This window comes from Rhinolophus sinicus, linkage group LG05 (assembly GCF_036562045.2).
Source record: "Rhinolophus sinicus isolate RSC01 linkage group LG05, ASM3656204v1, whole genome shotgun sequence".
NCBI classification, from domain to species: domain Eukaryota; kingdom Metazoa; phylum Chordata; class Mammalia; order Chiroptera; family Rhinolophidae; genus Rhinolophus; species Rhinolophus sinicus.
The window spans coordinates 97,602,462-97,622,505 of NC_133755.1; the positions used below are offsets into that span (position 1 = coordinate 97,602,462).

The 20,044-nt window shown below is 42.3% G+C and overlaps 1 protein-coding gene across 7 annotated transcripts in view; it reads right to left on the reverse strand.

Annotated features, from left to right (window-relative positions):
- PKHD1 (PKHD1 ciliary IPT domain containing fibrocystin/polyductin) overlaps positions 1–20,044 on the reverse strand; it is a 433,016-nt gene that overhangs the window by 392,272 nt on the left and 20,700 nt on the right. For all 7 annotated transcript variants that reach the window (XM_019734773.2, XM_074333064.1, XM_074333066.1 and 4 more), the window contains 12 exons: positions 19,085–19,186; positions 18,169–18,264; positions 15,617–15,758; positions 12,506–12,620; positions 11,220–11,498; positions 10,049–10,138; positions 9,865–9,955; positions 8,223–8,365; positions 6,743–6,873; positions 5,797–5,972; positions 2,595–2,733; positions 339–466 (listed from right to left, as the gene is read on the reverse strand). In XM_019734773.2, coding sequence (XP_019590332.2) covers positions 339–466; positions 2,595–2,733; positions 5,797–5,972; positions 6,743–6,873; positions 8,223–8,365; positions 9,865–9,955; positions 10,049–10,138; positions 11,220–11,498; positions 12,506–12,620; positions 15,617–15,758; positions 18,169–18,264; positions 19,085–19,186 — 1,632 coding nt within the window. The remainder of the gene's footprint in view (positions 1–338; positions 467–2,594; positions 2,734–5,796; positions 5,973–6,742; positions 6,874–8,222; positions 8,366–9,864; positions 9,956–10,048; positions 10,139–11,219; positions 11,499–12,505; positions 12,621–15,616; positions 15,759–18,168; positions 18,265–19,084; positions 19,187–20,044) is intronic.

Genomic DNA, 20,044 nt, shown 5'->3' on the forward strand with positions numbered 1-20,044 from the left:
GGTTGCGCTGCCGACAACTTGATTTTGGACTTGTGGCCTCTAGACTGTTCGAGAATAAATTTGTGTTGTTTTAAGCCACCAAGTTTGTGGTCATTTGTTTTGACAGCCCCAGTACGCTAATCCACTTAGTTTCCACATCTAAAAACTTAAAGGTTGGGATCATATTAACAATGATATGTTATTGTTATTGTCCAGATCTTTCATTTTAATGAGGTCATTGTCAGACATGGAAAAATAAAAAAGCTTTAAGACTGTCACCCTGCCTGACAATCTCATAGGATGTTGCTTGCCTGGAAATGCCCCTTAAAATGAAAATGAGAAATGTTGCACCCCTTTACCAGGAATCACTGTATTAGAAAGTTGGATGCGAAAGTGTCCTCCTAAAGGTGGGCTTGTTCTCTGTAGTCTCTGTGTTGTCACCTGGACCACCCCAGATCCTTCTTCTGTTCCTTCAGTGGGCACAGAACTGTGGCATATGGAAAACAAAGCATTAACCACAGTAACTGTTCAGAATGCCTCCCAGGCAGAACATAGGTCCATCTCAAAGACCAGGTAGTCTCCCATTTTTCCCCACCATGAGCTTGAACTCCCAAATATTGGGTGCCCCTCTCCCATCGCAGCAGAAAAAGTGTAGTGTAAAAATCACTATTCTTTAAGAGTGTTCCATCCTTCCCTTTCGCTCATCCTAGGAGCACAGGGGCCCAGAGTGAAGAGTGATGACACTGGCCTCCACGGCTCCACTGCTGAAGTACAGAGTGGAAGGAGAACTTGGTATTCTCTTACTCCATTTTCATAGTCAAATGAAAAGTTGGGGTCTGTTTCACAGATACTTACTTCCCTACTCAGTATCTCCAGCTGAAACACAGGCTATGCCATCTAGCTAAGTTCTTATCTAATACTGGTGTATAAACACACTGACTGCCAATTCTTGCTTTTAGTACAATAAATGAGTCAAATAAATTGTGACACACCGTGAGATGGAATACCACTCAGCCATTAAAAACCATTATTTTAGAAGAATGTTTAATGAAATGGGAAATATTCTAGTTTTACCATGAGGTGAAAAGGGTATGTTACAAATACAGTGTGTAATGTATGGTTCTAATATGAGGTTTAAAAATAAATATATACATGTATAGATATATACGAAACCTGCCGGGGGGGGGGGAAGGCAGTTAGAATATGGATCCAATATATTACAATATATTAATAGAAGTTATCTGAGCACGGGGAGTATGAGTGATTTTTATCTTCTTCTAAGTGTTTTTTTTTTAATTTTCTAAGTTTTCAACAATGAATATACCTGCTTTCTATCGATAACATTATTTAAGTACTACATATTGATATGCATACATACAACTGTACAGAAGCAGTTAGACAGTGATACTATCTGTGTTGTGGGATGAATTTAGGACAGGCCAGTCTGAAGTTTGTCCCGTCTTGCTTAGGCTAGAGGCTTCCAGAAAGAGCTAAGGGACTTGAGTAAAACTCAGAGAGGAAGGACCACTCTAAGGGTGGACCTGTTCAGAGTAACCTAAATTAGCCTCTCTCATTTCACAGCTAATAACTTTGACATTTGGAGCACAGGACTGCAGCCCAGCTACTCTGGCAGCTCCCACTCCACCACGGAAGCCATATCACTCCTGCATTCTCTCGATTGCTTTTTGCATCTTTCCTGACCAGAGGACCATGGAACATAAGTCAAGGAAAGTGGAGCACAAATTCAAGCTTTCTGAGCCTGCCTTTAATATACCATCTCAAACATGGTGTAAGTATGAAAACTAATTTGGGAACATGTTTAAAGATGGGGGGAAAAAAAGAAATTTTAAAAGTAGAGCATCTCAGTTCTTCCCATCCTACTGGGGTTTTCGTTCAAAATGAAAAGAACAAATTAGAGCATATTACAACTGTTTCAGGAGCTTGGAAGAGCCTGATCTTTAGTTACTGCTTTGTAAACTGTGGCTAGAAGGTTAGACTGTTAAAGGAGCAACGTTTATGGGGCTCTAGTGCCATCTGGTGGTGAGTTCTTAGAAATAGCTATTTTTGTTCCGTGGACTATTTCATTTCTCCTCAAAGAATTCCAATAAGATTAGTATATGGGGAATGGAAGGAGAGGAGCGAACAGAAAATGGTGGTAATGTGAACCTCTGAACAGCATAAAAATACAATTACTTTTAAACAAATTTACTAGGAACTGGTTCTCGAAGTGTAGCTCCCAGAGAAGTAGAATCAGCATTACTTGGGAACTCATTAAAAATGCCACTTCTCAGGCCCGGCCCCAAACCTACTGAATTAAAGAAGGTGTGGTTAGGGCCCAGGAATTTTTGTTTTAACAAGACCCCCAAGTGTCTGGTACAGCATTCTTAAGATTGAGAACCATTGCTTTAAGCAATAAGACAGGTAGTTTTCCTGATAAAAGTCCCACCTCTGTGTTCTTTCAAGCCAAATCGCTCTGACTAAGGAGCTCAACTTTCCTGCTTTAAGTAGCGCTCTCTCTCTCTCTCTCTCTCTCACACACACACACACACACACACACGCACACACACACACACACACTTCTAAGGAGGGGCAGGTGAGCAACGACAGCTCCCTACCTTGCGGTGATGAGTGGGAGTTCCACGCCACACCCTGCCAACCAGGAGGTGACATTGTAGACTGGAGGGGATCCCACCACAGAGAGCAATTCCACCAGATTCCTGCCTGGGCGAGCTGTTCCAGAATCAGCCTGAGAAACTAGGGAGACCAATGAGGAAATTATTATCAAGTAACTCAAGATGGAAGAACTCTTATGTGGAAAGGCCCAGCTGGAGAAGCTGAGTTTCTTAGATCTCAGCACACACTTCAAGCTGAGATTCCTACCATCTGCTGCCATAAAGAGCAAAGCTAGAGGAGGCAGAAGTTTAGGACCAATAAGGAAATGCAAGGTCATGGTATGAGGAGACAAAGTTTAATTCTACAGCAAAGTTCAATAAGCCTGAAGACAGACAAACATCACTCCCTATTCCATAGGAGGACCCCTTACACCGATAATCTGTTAGTGTGGATGGCCACCCTTTCTTCCGTTTTTCTCCCCAAGGCCCCTGGCAGCTCCAGTACAGCTGATGCTCCTTAGAAACACGGATCGCACGAGGCGAGGCACTGACTGGGGGTACTTACTGTTTATCCACAGCATGGAGTCAGCACATGTGCAGAAAAAGTGCAAGCTTTAAGACAGACCCCTGTTCAAATCTTGATTTTCTACTTCTATTGGACTACCATTTGGTTAATCAACATAACCTCTCTAAGACATTTTCTCACGTGTAAAATGGAAATTATGATATCTACTAATCTGCATAGCACGAAGAGTTTAGTGAGATGGCAGATTTAAATGACCAGCACAATATATATTTTAATATCCCCTTTCCTGACTCTGGGTGGTGAACACACAATGGGATTTATGGATGATGTAATACAGAATTGTACACCTGAAATCTATGTAATTTTACTAACAATTGTCACCCCAATAAATTTTTTAAAAATAAATTATAAAAAAAACAAAATATATATCCTCTTTCCCTCCTACTAGGCACTGTGTAACACACAGCTTCTTCCCCAAGACTGTACAATCGAGAGTAAACAGCTTAGAGGCAGCACCTTTGCATGTCCCACGCTTACTTAGCACAGCACCAGGCACAGTGTAGGTGCTCAATAAATGTTTATTCACTCATCTGGGCCTGAAGTCATTGAGGGTTTGGTATCAACAATCTCTAGGTTCCAATCACCCCCACGTCCCATCTGTGGCATTTGGGGCAAGATACTCAGCCCCTTTCAGCTTTGGTTTCCTCATCTATCGTGTGGGGATAACAGGACCATCTTATGGGATTCTGAGAAGTGAAGGAGAAATAAACGGTAGCTACCACTAGATAAGAATTTCCATAAAGGACATTAGGTGGGAGAATATAATCAAGGGTTAAATTGATCAGATAAATGTCAGACAATTAACTATGACTATTGAGCCCAATTGGGTTGAGTTTATGTTGCTATTATATAATCCTCAAAGCAAAACTGTTGCCAGCAGGGTAACTAGACAAATCAGGAAACAGATGGTTTTACCCAAGCCACCTTCAGTCTTCTATCTTGTCCCTGCCCTCTCCCTCTCTGCTTCCCTCCTCACATCAGCCCTAGGTGGTTCCAAATACTGGAGCATTTGGTGGCAAAGAAGTGAGGACAATGAGAGAGAGAGCTCTGGATCCTGGGCTTCGAGGGTTTGGAGGTATAACATGGCACTTAAGGGAGAAGAGTGAGACGGTAAAAGGCACCTATTATCTAGCCCTGAGTTTTGCAATCAGTAGGTTCAAATGTATAAAATATTGATACCCTCAGCCCTCCTGGAATCTGGGCAGCACTTGGGGGATGTCATCAAAGGGCCCAGCCTGGTGGTATCTTAGGCACCAAGAAATTCAGGCGGTTACCTAGGATACCTTTTGAATATTATTTTCTAAATGTGCCAGAACATGCACAGGGTTTAAAACAAGCAGTGACTCGGTCTGACCCAGACGCCCCCAAAACACTTAAACCACTGAAACAGATAAGAGACAAAATTTTGATAAATTCAAATATGATGTGATTTCAGGGCTAAAAGAGAATCCTCTTGCCACCCACCCTCAAGCTACCTTGCCCTCAGCTCTGCAATTTTACAGGCAAAACACTGAAAAGGTGCATTTTGTAAATCAAAATGTAAATGACTGCTTCCTCCTTTTCTCCCGGGGTGGGGGCGGGGAGAGACTGCTTAAAGCAGTAAAGCTGAGCCCCACAGTCACAACAATTTGACAGCAAAGGGAAAGCGAACAGAAGTCAGAAGCCTGGAGGCCCTGGGAGCAAAGGGCGCCATCTGTCTTGGCCACGGGCTCCCCCACCCCGCACCCCCCCCTTTGGGTGTGCATCATCCGTGGCCAGCCTCAGAAGGACTTCTGATGAGCACGTTGTCCCTGACACCTGTGGACAAGCAAAGCCCAGTGAGATCGCTGTGCCTAAATAAGGTCAAGGGACTTGGTAGAGAAAGGGGCCAGGTCCGAGCTCTAAAAGATGAATGGGAGGAATCTGGACGGGAAGAAAGAAGGACGAGGCTATTTTCATGAGGATATGGTTACCCTCCAACTCTCACTGAGTCTGTCTCGTAAATCAGAGCTTTAGCCCATTTACATGGCTAGACATTGCTGAATTCTTCCAGTATTTTGTATGCCAGATATTACCGGATGGAGAAGTGGAGAAATCCTGCTGGCCAAACAGCAATAATAATGTTAATAGTAATAATAATTGCTTATATTTATTGAGTACTTACTATGGTCAGGACCTGTGATGAGCACTTTACATTATATTTCAGTTAATCTTTGCAGTAATCCAATGGGGTAGGGACCTCAATATGCCCATTTTATGGATGAGGAAACCAAGGCTTCTCAGTGAGGAAGTGGTAAAATCAGGGTAAGAGCACAGGTACCAGAAGCAAGAGCAAGCATATCAGTGAATAGGAAAAAAAGGGGGTGGGGGAACTAGCTAGAGAGTTATAGAAGCCAAGGGCACACAATCCTAACAACATCTTCTTTCTATCAGGTTGGTGCAAAAGTAATTGCAATTTAAAAGGTTAAAAATAACTGCAAAAACTGTAATTACTCTTGCCCCAACCTAATAGAACCAAGGCAGGCAAGATGGAGAATCACCTCTTCTCTCTCCAATTAAAACACATCAGCCCCGAGCAGAAAAGTTTAAGGTCGGCATTTGATGGACAGGTCCATGGAGGAGAGTGGATTGGCTGATCACCTGTTAGGTTTGTGTTTGCAATAATAATTTCATCCACATAGAACACGCCAGTCTCCTGAGCCAGTGGGAGGAGGTCAACCCGATGAACCAGCACTGGGGAGTTTGCCACAGGCATCTGGAGAGACGCAGAACGACGCACGCAAGTCTTCCAGAGGTCAGTGCAAGTGAACTGCCAGCTGAAAAACAAGCGCACAGAGGAAATGGACCTGTGCCTGTGTATCTGCGCTAGAGCCCTAGTTCTCAAATCTGGGGGCCTGAGGGCTGTGTGGTCAGGACAAAGGTTCCATGAAGCCCTGCACCCAAACAGTCCTGTGTGCCATGGGTACAAACACCCAAGACAGGCTCAGCTCAGCTTGTGACATCACAGTAGTGAATTATTCATTCTTGACACTCAATGTCAGTGGCATTTTTAAATTACAATATAATTGTGTGTCTTAAGCAGATCACACATTGGTATTTAATGATGGAGAAGATTAATACTCTTGGATATTACTGGACTCATTTAGGTTAAAAACCATTTACAAAACCCAGAAGAGATATGTGGAAAGAGCACTGAATCAAGGAATCGAGATGCTTGAATTTTATTCCAGAGTCTTTGTTCACTCACGGGATGAATTTTTGGTGAATCACAAATTCTCTTGGCCCTCATTTTCTCACCTGTAATGTCAGGAATGTTCTCTCAAATCTCTTCCCAATATGACGTTCCATGACTCTAGCCCAATGAGAAATGTCAGATTCCTTCTAGGAACTATTACGTTCCTAACAACTAACTATTCTTAAATCAAACGTCTCTGGGCTCCAATTTTTCTCATCTGTGTTCAGAGCCCCAAGTTAGTATCGGAGGCCCAAATATAAGAGATAGTACCTTAGGTGAGCCACTGTCCCCAAGAGAGCTAATCATCCCAGCTGGCAGAATTCCCACCAAACCTCCCCACAGATTAGCTACCTTTCGGGACTGGTCCCCATGAGACTCCAGTTACAGGTGATGTTCTTCTTAACGATGCTGTGAAGATCTGTTGTGAAGGACACGGTCACCTTCAGGATGTTATTCACGGAGCCTTTATATGCAGCGCACAGCTATGGACACCAAATAAGTGCCTCAGCTCTCTGAGTGCAAGAAGCAGCCATTCATCGGGCAATGCGTGGTGAGGAGAACTCACCTCCCTAGGACCCTGCTTCCTGCTGTGAGACTCAGCCTGCCCCCGCTCTCCCAGAGCTGACCAGTCTAGCTAGAGAGACAAATCGTTTAGAGTGAATTGTTATTTGTCCAAAAGAGAGTTATGAAATGCCTAGCACTGTGCTTGGCAATGACATTTTAGAAAGCCCCTATTCTGACCCAGTTACCTGTGCAACCTTGAGCAAGCCACTGAACCTCTCTGAGACTCGGCGCCTTAACTCTACGTCCCCAGCATCTCTGGTTCCTAACTCTGACTTAAGTAAAATTATTTGGCTCAAGAAGACTTTAGAGCAGGATTTTTTTGACTTCAGCACTACTGACATTTTAGATTAGATAATTTTTTTCCTGAGAGGGGGCTATTCTGTGCCTTGTAGGACATTTAGCAACATCCTGGAACCTACCCAGTGGATGCCAGTAGCACTTCCCGAGTGTGACAATGAAAACTGTCTCCATAAATTGCCAACTCTCCCCTAGGAGGTAAAATCATCCCCATTGAGAGCCTCTGCTATAGAGGAAAATCTGGGAGATAGGTGGTTGCCTGATGTAAACCATTTAGTCCTGGCTCCCACTGCCATTTGACTAGGAAAGGACTTGAAAGCACTGCTATGAACTCAGCCACCCCAGCAAGGCTCCCTCTGGTGCCAGAAGGGCAAATGAGCTGCACTCTTATATGAAAGATGGCACAGCTATTGACACAAAAGATACAAGAGGGATTCAAGGAATGTGTCAGTCAATCCATCAATAATAATAATAACAATAACTATAATAAATAACAACAATTAGCCTTAACTGAGTCCTAACCACGGCACAAGCACTTTACTAGATTATCTCATTTAGTCTTCACCAAAATCCTGAGAGGTAGGCAATATTATTACCCATTTTCAGAGGAGTAAACTAAAATAAGACACTGAGAGCACACAGGGTGTAGGATCAGAATTCAAAACCAGATAGTCTAAATGGAGTCTGCGCTCATACCTAGAGAGCAAAGAAAATACTAGAGCACGTGAAAGCTCCCATAGGTCTCACAGCCAATACAAAGGCATTGCCACATAACAAGTAGCTAATGGAGGACTGGAGGTATTTGTTCACACCTGCAAGAGCAGTTCAGAAACTTAGAACCTCGGCCAGAAACTCCTTGGACACATCACAACTATCATTCCCTTGTGCTTCTGTTGCTTTAGTCTCAACCCCAGAGTAACACGAGTCCCTCCCTACCCCCTCACCCAGAAGCATGAGGGCTGCTACTTACGTGTGTGTACTGATCCAGCCGGTAGCCCTTCTGGGCAGCCGGGGGTGTTAGGACAAGGTGTCGAGGCTGATAGAGGCTGAACCTCCCACAGAAGGGCTCTGTCCCACTGGTGAGAGCACCATCAAAGCTGGAACCTTCTGGGCCTGGAGGCAGTTCAGATAATATAGGAAGACAGGTGTAGATGTTAAACAGACAGAGCTTCCCAAAATGTGTGAGGGGAATGGGTTATGGATTCACTGGGATATTGGCCCCCCAGCTGTTGGGCCAGCTGGGTAGGGCTTGGGTACCTGGCAGCCCCCAGTTTGAAGGCTCCAGCTATGAAAAATATATTGTGCTCACCCTAGAGCATTGAAAATATACAGTAGTCCTCCTTACCACGGTTTCACTTTCCCCAGTTTCAGTTAACAGTGGTCAACCATAGTCCGAAAATATTAAATGGAAAATTCCAGAGATAAATAATTCACTGTTTTAAATTATGCAATCTTCTGAGTAGCGTGAGGAAAACTTGCACTGTCTCTCGCAAGAGATGGATCATCTCTGTCCCCCTTCTAGACATTCCCCACCCACTAGTCACATGGCAGCCGTCTGGTTATCAGATTGACTATAGCAGTAGCAGCAGTGCTTGTGTTAAAGGAACCTTTACTTACTACTGGCCCCAAAGCACAAGAGTAGTGATAGTGGCAAGTCAGGTATACCAAAGAGAAGCTGTAAAGTGTTTAAGTACCAATACAGTCAATAGCAGCCTAACATTATGTCACAATCCATACATAATCCACCTCAACTCTCATCACGTAGGCATTTTATCACCTTGCATCATGACAAAAAGAAGGGTGAGTGGAGTACAATAAGATATTTTGAGAGAGAGAAAGAGAGCATAACATACTGTTTATTACAGTATATTGTTCTATTTTATTATTGCTATTGTGAAGCTCTTCCCGTGCTTAATTTATAAATTATATTTTATCACTGGTTTGTATATATAGAAAAAAACATGGTATGTGTGGGGTTCAGTACTGTCTGAGGTTTCACGCACTCACTAGAGGTTTTGGAACGTATCCCCCTCGGATAAGAGGGGATAATCTATTACTATTTCCTATGTGTACCATGACACGAAAAGCTGTTGAGAAGCCAAAAGACAAGGAGCATCAACTATAACTTAGCTCATGTCACTATTTTAAGAACATACCCTTACATTTTTACAATTTAGGACTACTGTTTTATGTAATAATTCCTTTATTCAAGATGCCATTTGAATCAAACAAGATTTGTACTGCTTTGCTGTTTTCCACCTATATCTTTTGCCCTTTTCCCGTTGCGTGGCATGAGACACAGTTCCTTAACCCTAACTCCCCAGCATCCTGGGTTTCTAACTTTGCTCCACCTGAGAGCTCGGGAGGGATGCCTTTTATTTCTGTAATACCCACGGCAAGCAGCTCCCTCCCAAGCACGTAGCCACTCCCTGGCCACTCAGTGTCCAAATCCAGGGTCCATATCTTTGTTCGACTCTATCAGCACCTTGGAGAGGAAATGAAAATTGTTCCCATTTACAGATGAGAGAGAGAGAGAGAGAGAGAGAGAGAGAGAGAGAGAGAGAGAGAGAGAGAGAGAGAGAGGCCAGAATTTGTCAAACCATGGCAAGCACCTTGTTCGAATCCAAGCCGGAGTAGGATGTTAGCTGAAAGGGGTTCCAGCTGGCATTTGACTGCAAGTAATTCCTCAATGGCTGTTTGAATCTGTTAAAAAGAAAAAATTCTAGGAGTTTGTACAGTGGGGATAAAGACTACCCCTAGTTCCCCCAACTCTCATTATTTGAAGGAGGTTCCCACCTGATGTGCTGTAGCATTTGTGGGTATTGGCTGACTCGAGACATTGTCCCAGGTAAGGAAGAAGTTCCCTCTTCCAGACACAATCAACATCTAAAAAGTTAAGAGGGACAGGACTACATGATGTGTGCTAATTAAGCCAGAGAGACAGTTTAGGAACACAGGACATACTTCCTCAGCTTGCTATTTTCTTTTTATTGTAATTTCCTTTTTTTTTTTTAACTCACTACCATCTAGAAATAGCTGGAGAACACAAGTGGCATCACCTAATGAAAACTTTTCTTAGAATAATAGACACGTCTGTCTGCCTGTGTATCCATGCCCCACTCCTTTTCTTTAGAGTGTGAGACTTTAATGTTGTCACTGAATGACCCACTTTCAGCCCTTCTCACCACGTACTCTCACCCAGGGGTGGCCTGGCAAGCAGAAGCAGCCACATAGCGTGATGCCACACTCTCTCAGAGGCTTCTTCAATCTCTGCTTTCCTTCCAGTATATTCCCTGCTGGGCACATTATACGTTTGTTATGGAGTAAGACCTATCATCTTAAATCACTTGTTATTTTTAATCTCTTATGTCACTTGTTATTTTCTACTTTGTTCTATGGTCATTTGTGTACGTGTTTTTCTGTTTGACAATAAGCTTCAAAAGGCAGTCCATAATGACTCAACCTTGTACACCAAAAAGTGAACAAAAAGCACATCAAAATTGTCCAACAAAAATATGGGGCATAACTGAGAGACCCAAAGTTCTTAACTTCTACAAAGTAGACTTAGAAAATACAGCATATGGGGAAATAGGACCTGAATTAATCAAAAAGCTATGGAATTTAGTGTGTACATGCTCGAGCATGCACGCATGGGTATGAGTGTTTGGAGGACTTTATCTCTTCTCTGGGGAGTATGTTTCCAAAATAGTATTTACCTGGAACTTAAATTCCTGAAACTAAGTACATGAGTAAGGTCATCTCAATAATAAGACCTTGCATTTTTTTTTTTTTTCAAACGTCCTCACAACCCTATTGGATAGATAGCCTATTTCTTTGGCAGCAGAGTTATAACTACAGCTCAAATCTTCTGGCTTCCAGCCCGTGATGCTTCCACTAGGCAAGACTATATTCCTTCCAGAACTTGGCCCTTGAACCTAACCCCATGGGACTGGGAAGAGACGCAGACCTGGATTTCCGGAAGTCTCTGAGCACTGATTCGGATCTGATGCTTCTCCCGAAAGTAAGTGCTGACCACGCCGGGATTGAGCCAGGTGTTATGGATCTGGACACCGAGTGTCATCCCCCTGCTGGGGGCTGTCCCACGGTGCTCTGCCTCCAGGTAGTACCTGGCTCCACCAAATAGCTCCAACTTGGGGCTCTTCTGTTGCCAGGTCCCTTCATTCCCATTCTGCTCCCAGGAGTCAAACCAGTCGGCAGTGCCCACCTTGCTGGAGGCCACCTTTACCTGCACTCCAAAAAATATCACGATCAACACTCTGAAGCTTCTGGGCCTCTCTTTCTCAGACAGCGCATGTCTAGACAGCTATTAACAAAGGACTTAGGGGCTGATCTGCCTTTTCCAACAAGTTAGCCCAGTCATACTAGGGCCTATGGTTGTTTATGCCTCTCTACCCCTCATTCTCTCTTTCTCTTTTTCTCAATTGAATAGTATTCATGTGAGGCTGGATGGGCCATGTTCGGAGAAGGAAGAGCCAACCTGAAACCCTAGGTTGCCATGACGCTGTAGATAAAGTCATATTAAGCCCTCTGAGAATTGTAAAATGACTTGATCATATCAAAATCTATGACGTTTCTCTAGCCAACTACCGAAAAAGTTTCATAGAAGCATATTAATAATTTGAGAAAAACTACTGTGGCTCTTTGTCAATGACACTAGTAAAATTTGACTGTTTGTTAAAAGCATCTTTTCTTATCCTTCAAAACTGATCAGGAAATTTCTACATAAGACTGACTACATCCCTACCCCAAATTAGTGGAAAAGGCACAAGTTTTAGAGTCAGACATATCTGAGTTTGAATCCTAAATATATCTCTTATTATCCAAGTGTCCCTGGATAAGCCATATAGTCCTTCTAAATCTCAATTTCCTTATCTGGAAAATGGAGATAAACATACCTAGCTCACAAAGATACTGTGAAGATTATAGAGACAAGGTACATAAAAGATGTAGCATAATGCATGGCTTATAGTAGGTGCTCAATAAACAGTAGGTGCCAACACATTCAGCAAAATCCTTTTTCAACAATTAAAAGCATGTCAATTATATCTCAATTTTAAAAATGTTTGAATTGGAAAAAAAAAACCTCCCCCCACTAAAAACATATATTAAAATTCCCGGTTGCCTAAGGGGGTGTTACAACTATTAGTACACATGCAAGCTTTAGTTCTGATTCTTTCCTCAGGAGTGAAAGACTGGGAACAAAGAAAAAGAAAATGAGAAGAAGGTGAATACCTTGGTCCTTGGATCTTCTGATCGACTGAAATACAGGGAAGCTTGGCTGTCTGCCTGGATCCAGAAAGTGTAATTATTGGTCTCTGGGGCCACAAAGAACCCACTGAGTCGTGCTCTGTAAAGCAGAGGAAAGTAATCAAGCAAGTGCAACCAAGGCCTGAATCACTCACCCAATGAATGGTTGCCCTTGTACTTTGTTTTTCTTTATGGTAATGAGAAAGAAACACTTTACTCTTGTGCCATGTGATTGGCCAGAGTACATACTCTGGAAACAGCTATTCCCATGGAACCTGCCTCGTCTTGATATCTCAACCCATCTCTTCGCACAGGCCACCATTCCCCCTGCAGTCACGTCACCTTCAGGAAAGTTGGAGCAGAAACATGGGGCTGTCTGGAGGCTTAGCTGAGAACACCAACTGCACACAGCCAGTACAGAGTCAGCCCATGGGAGGAATTCAGTCAATAGTAAAAAATGTTTTTACTCTTAGAAATAAAGAGAAATCACCAATCACAATTTGCCCTAACTTGATCTAGAACCCTTGTGCATTGTCTCCTCTCCAACACTTTGGTACAATACGAGATATATTAGATCACCCTTCCGGCGAATGTCAGACCTCAGCTACTTTACATTTAGCATGTGGGTAGCCGTAAGTGTACATGGATAACCATAAACTACCGAATGTTTCCTGCCATATAACCTCACTTGGCTTCTAGACAACATTGTGCAGTTCTTTTTGGAGGGAGTAAAGTGACAGACCTGAAATAGCCCCAAATGAAATCAAGAAAGGCATCTATTTCCTCTCCTTCATGACAGACATTAATTGCATAGAAATGGGGTTTCTTCATGGGAAGTTTCAGAATATTGGAGTGTCCTTTTAAAATACCATATTCTTGTGGGCAAAGAAGGATGTGTGCCATAATGTGGCGGGCTTAGACTTGAAATCAGAAAAATTCAGAGTTTGGTTCTGCCTCTTGATAATGGTACAATATTAGAAACACCACTTTACCTATCGGAAACTATGGTTCCCCATCTGCAAACCAGGTCTATAACTATTTCCTCGGTTGTTGTAGCTCATGAAGGAATGTGTCTTAGAGGGCCTGGGACTTAGTCATGAGTCTATACATTTCAGTTGAACTGAATAAGATCAGGAGACACACTTGGATACACAGGAATTTCAGTGCCCACTGTTTTGCTTGCTCTTTGGATGCTCATGTGCCTGACAAGGCTGGTCACTCTTCAAGGATAATTCTAGATTTCTTGTTCTAGGTTTTTAACCCTCACAATACTGAACACCATCTTGCGTTTATTGGAGGTGGTCAGCAAATAGTTTTTAATTGTTTGGGGGTTTACTAATTAAATGATATTACACACACACACACACACACACACACACACACACAATGTGCTTACCAGATACCTCAACACCTGCAGAGAGTATTTTTTCCAATTAAAAATGTTATGGTCCATAGAGAAAAGTCAATTGAATGTGTCAACGATTTCAAATTAAAATACGTAACTGGTAACTTTGAAGAAGATTGCAGGCAACTTTTTGAATCATTTTAAAAGTAAGACTCTATTGTTTAAATGTTTAATATAAATTCTAGTGACCTAGTATCGGAGACAGATATGACTAACAAAATGATTAAACTATCGCAATATGCCAAGAATACTTTCTGAAATATTTTTGAAAATAACTATCTTAAAGGTCCATCAGTGTAATAATCATATTATCACTAAATATTCTGTGTTGTTTTTTCTTTATTTAAAAATTTTGAATTTTAAAGAAATGAATGAGAGAGAATGGAAAGAGTTGCTATCTGGTTTATGGCTCCTCAAAATGGCAGTTATAGAGATATACCCTACAGGTTGTACTATACAGTCAAAATGTTTGAGGTGGTCTGACACTCTCCTTAACACCCCTCACACGCTGAATATAATGAAAAGATTTTCCTTTGAACATTACTGATGGTCCTCAAAAAATATGATAAAGAGGCATTACTGGGTGCCACAAAGGACCACAAATTATTGCCACTTTTAAACACTGTATTGGTGGTTAAATACCTAGTTAGTAAGGTTTTCAGCACAATAGAGATTATTCTGTTCACCGATTTCCTTCCCTACTTCTTCAATTTTAAAAATAAGACCATATTTGTTAAATATTTGTTATAAATTCTAGTGACCTAGTATTGGAGACAGATATGGCTAAGAAAATAATTCAACTACCTCAATAAATACCAAGAATATTTTCTGAAATTCCGTGAACAGGCAACAAAGCCTCTTAGTCCACAATTGAATTGACATTTAAAATGGCCACATCCTTGGAAGTCACAGGATGGCTGGAATTCACACTCAGGGGTCATGGCCAACTTCTCTGAGAAGAGTAACAGGTCACACAGTAAAGGATCTATCCATGTATATCTACACTGAGAGTACACTAAAGAAACAGTATATCTAAGCAATTCTAATTTTTTAATATTTTTTGAGCCCACTTTAAAGAACTAGAAATTTTGGCAATGTCCTTGAAGGGATTAAAATACCCCAAACAATATAATTACATTGCAGTCACTTCTACGAAAACCAATGTCTCACAGAGCCCGTATCTTCCCCTGCTACACACCAGCCACTGGGTTCACCTTCGGCACTGGGTGGTTATCGGTGGTTATTCTAACAGAACTGTTTGTTACCCAGCCTTTGCTCCCTCGTATGACCAATGGGCAAATGCTTGCATCTTGCTTTGGCAGCAGCCAGATGTTAGTTTCACCTCTTAACCATGTATTTGCAAGAAGTTTTACCCTGCTCTCTTTTAAGTCTCCTGGCCTACTCGACTCAGCGTCCCAAATAATAGTCATCTCCAAAGCAGATAGTAAACTAAGTTGTAGAAAATATAAATTTACCTATTGATCAAAATTTATGTCCATCTATAAAGGGCCTGTGGTACACCAGCATGACAAACACCAGTAGAGAACAGTGGTCAGACTCCACTGTTGTTGAATTGGTGGATGTTATAAATTTTCCCCAGGAAATTTCATTGATTATTTATCTGTCTCCTAGCCTCACCTAAGCTAGTATAGATGCTTTAGATACGGATGCCCACTTTTCCTACAATGTACCTGAAAATTTGCCCTTCCTTTGACCAAAATCCAAATGGAGAACTGGCATTAGGGACAACCTGCCACCTGTACCCAGGGGTGACTTCAGTCAGGTCCAAGCCCTCAGCAGCATCTCCAACTTCAAACAGAAGCCCTCGATTGCCTGTAAGACACATATTCCTTATAAATATCAAAGAACAATCCTCCCCAAATTAGGGAACTACTTTATTTCAGGTAACAGAGTAAAGATGATTCAGTTCCTATCTAGAAAGGTGAGTCAACCGAGATACAGAGGAAGAAGTCATGTGAGCGTGTCTATATAATACAAATGTTCCGGAAAGCAGAAAATACTGCTAGGTATAGGATTTGGCCTCTTGGAAAGACAGACTTGATAAGGAACAGTAAGGGGAAATATTTTCAGAAGACCAGAGAGGAGCAGAGAGCCCTTTTTATTGGGAGTGTCTAGAGAAGAACACCACGTCCTGGAGAAAATATGAAAGAGCAGACAAATGTTGTGGTTACAGGGGATAATGTGATTGAGTGTGTACTTGTGACTTGTTCAGGAATGGACTTCAGTATCTTTTAAGGTCCAGTTCAGCCTCAGAGTTCTAGTCATAAAAACTCCTTTTCCGCCCCCGAAAGTTGACAATCCTTATATTTTTCACATGTCATGGCCTGAATTTTTGGACCTGCACATAGAACAAATTACATGACATGTAGCTATCATGTGACATTTTCAGTGATGTTGTACTTATTAATTTGTGTTTTATATTAAGCAAACCCTGAGACCAAAGGCACATGTGCAATCAATGACGGATACAAACTTGGACTGAGGGTAAAAGCTCTGGAATCATATTTGTGGGTTCAAATTTCAGCTCTGCCACTTACCTGATGTGTAGCTTTGAGCAAACTGCGTAATTCCCTCATTTTCTCATGCATGAGGCCAATAATAAATAGAGATAGTGCACTACAGACTAAGGGAGATTGAGCTATATGTCAGTGATATCTCAATAAAGCTAGGGGGGAAAATAAGTCAACTTGACAATTCTGGCAGAAAAAAAAAAGACTAAAGGAGCTTGAAATATATATACAAAGATACCAAAATATAGTAACTACTCACTAAGGGATAGCTAGGGTAATTATTATTATTTTTAACTGCTACTATTATTACTCATTAATACTTAAAAGGGGAAATAGATAAGGAGTAAGCAGAAAAATCACAGCATATTTTACTACATTACTTGAGGTTTCTCAACCTCAGCACTATTGACATTTTGGGCTGGATAACCATTATGGAGGCTGTCCTGTGCACTAAAGATGTTTAGTGGCACCTCTGGACGCTAGCCACGAGTCCAGTAGCACCACCACCACCATCCTAGTTGTAACCAACAGGCATTGCCAAATGTCCCCTGGGGACCTTTGAGAACTGCTGCTTTACATAATAATTTGCCCTACTTCTATGGAAGAAACTTCAAACGTCTTCATAAATACACTGTTACCTCTCAAAAACAGCTGCACTCAGGAAATTATCCTACCATTACCCAAGTAGTTAAAGCAGCAACTGCTCAAAGAGGGGACGGCTCTCTATTTCCTGACACAGAAAACACATTTGATCCATCACTTGCTTCAGTAGTTTTTCTTTCCTTGGATGGGAGTTTTCACTGAGTAAAAACTGCAGATCTGGGACCTGGAAAATGCTCAAGCCAAAGCTTTGCATGCATTTTCACACCTGAATGGTCTTTCTTTAGAGAGGTTTCTCCACCCTGCTGAGTTACTTTCCTTGTAAGTGCTGAGCTTCTGGAGTTCAGCAAACTGGCTGTAGTTTAAGCATGAATCAGTCCTGTGGGGCAGATAGGGAATACAGACGTGCAGCCTGTGGTTCCGGGTTGCATGACAGCCAACTGCACTGAGTTCCTAACTACGCCAAAGCCTCCAGTTCTAATGCTTAGCAGAAAAGTGCTCCAGAGGTGTTCTTTACATTTGCAGCCACGACGTGGAAGCTTTAAACAGAGGAGGACTGATGGAACCCGCAACCTTATGTTCTCTATTTGTGCCCACTAAGCCACAAACGGGGGGCAATGTCACAATACAACCCTACATTTCAAAGTAGCAGACAGGTGCTGCAGAGAAGAAGGAACAACATTTAAATGTACCTAATATTGCCCCATTCTCAGGCCTTGTTTACTGCTGTCCTTACAAGCACAGAAGAGTACGTTCTAGTGCTTCCATCTTCTTAAACAATGGGCATTCAGCTGACCCAGAGTATGGAAAGAGGCAGTTCAGGGGTTCCCGCTAGGAGCCATAACAATGACTTGATTACAGTTATGATCCCCACTGAACCCATTGGCCATCTCTCTGGCTGGGGCTAAAAGTGCAGAATGTCGCCGAGCATATGAATAAAGCAAAGAGCTGCTAAGAAACAAGAGCCCTGACAGCGGTATCATGGACCCAGAACTCACTGAGCTAACCAGGCAAAAGCTGAGACAGAAGGCAAACACTCTCATTTCTACTTCCAGGCCCCTCAGGCTTAGAATGTAGCCAGAGGCCAGTGAACAGCCCCCTGACTGCCTTACCTGCCTGAGGAGCGGTGAGCCTTGCCCCTTCTCCTGGAGCCCTAGTGGTGCATTCAATCTTCCTGGGAGACACATGTCTAACATCACATGGAATGCCTGAGGAGAATTTTTTCAATTAGTTTAGAGATAGAGATAAAGATAGACGTGTGTATGTAGATTTGACAAGACCACAGACCCAACTCTGAAGCAGACAGGCTCGTACTCTAAGGCAAAGGGTTGAATATGCAAAGCACAGCAAAGGTTGTCATCCCAACCGAAGGAGGCCAGGAAAGGGAGAGTGCAGAGCAGCAGAGCATAGAGCATCTTAAAATAAAACAAAAGAAAGCAATGCAATGCATTGCCATTCACTGAGGTTGTACTGAACCACTCAGCTGAGCTTGGGAAGGTACGGGTGACATAAGAGTGCTAGGACATTTTTCTGTATCTTTGGTGTCACCAACTAGAGGAGTATCCCCGTCGGCAGAAGAAAAGCTTCTAGCCAGTTTCCTCAAAAGGGTTTGCCATGGGAGCATTCCAGAAGAATGTGCACAGCAATTGCCAGCTCACCCTTTCTTGTCCTTACAGAGAGTGCTAAGGAAGAGTGTGGGGGCTGCCTTTTCGACCTTTGTCGTGAAGGTCGCAGCTGTGAAGAGGCAGCTGTGCTTTGCCCTACTCCACACTCCCAAAAGGGAATTGCCCACGAATTGTGAGTGTGTCTGCAATACATCCTATTCCTGTTACATGTTTGCAAAACTGCAGGGGCGCGATCCCACCTGGTCTCAACTAAACACAAGTAAAATACCCTAGAGCAGCGTGGCACAATGAGCGGGAAAAGACAAAGATTCTTCCCCCCAACCTTCTCCATGCCATAAGAGATACATCATCTCCCACAGTATTTAAAACTGGGAACTATTTTCAGTCATTTCAACTTAATTACCTGCAACGGTAACCTGGGCAGGAGTGTCAAAGAAGTCTCCTGTAATTGTGATGTCTGTGCCTCCCCCAAGACTGCCGGTTTCTGGAAACACAGACAGTATTTCTACAAGAAAAAAAAAATAGAAGCATTCAACTGTAGACAAGGATGTGACCCAGATAATAATACAATAATAGAAACTATCAATTTATTTCTTACCTTAACTTTCTAAGACTAGCAACAGTCGGAATTTTTGCAGTAATAGTCATTTAAAAATGTATATGCTAAGAAAAGGATTCCCCTATAACAATATGTATAATAACATACACAGGATCAGTATTTAGAAGGAAAGAGAAATGCAGTCACTCAGGCTATCAGCATAAATCCCTACAAACCATGATGCTTTCTTAGGAAATCTGTCTCCTGACCTCAAGGACTCTAGTTACAAGTCACGCAACAGTAGGCTATATTTATGGAGGAAGCAGTTTTGGATGCACCAAGCTATGCCTCAGTTTATCCATATGAGTCTGCAATTTGCTCTAAGCAAAAGAATGAATTACACTGTCTTCAGTGCCCTTTCACTCCTCTCCATCCTACAAGCCCTGTGCACTCACACCTCATACCCAGTCCTTTCATGCTGCCTTCTGATTACTTTAAAACCCTTAGGGAATATGTCACATATCCCAAAGAATTTAGCTTTTTCTGATCCTTTCCTCTCCTATGATAAAATTATCACTATCACCATCATCTCAAGTGCTTCTTCAAACTTACTCCAAAAGAGATTAATTACACTGTTTAAACAAGATAAAGACAAGGGTCAAAATTCAGCTTTTGCAGAATTAGCTTATCTGGGGAATAACTGGCATTTGCCCCATGACCTACAAAATTTCTTGTACTTCTGACAAAAGTAGATTCCGCTGCCTCTGGAACCTGAAACTATCTCACAGACACTTTTTCAGTGGCTTTGTGATTGTACTCAAGCCT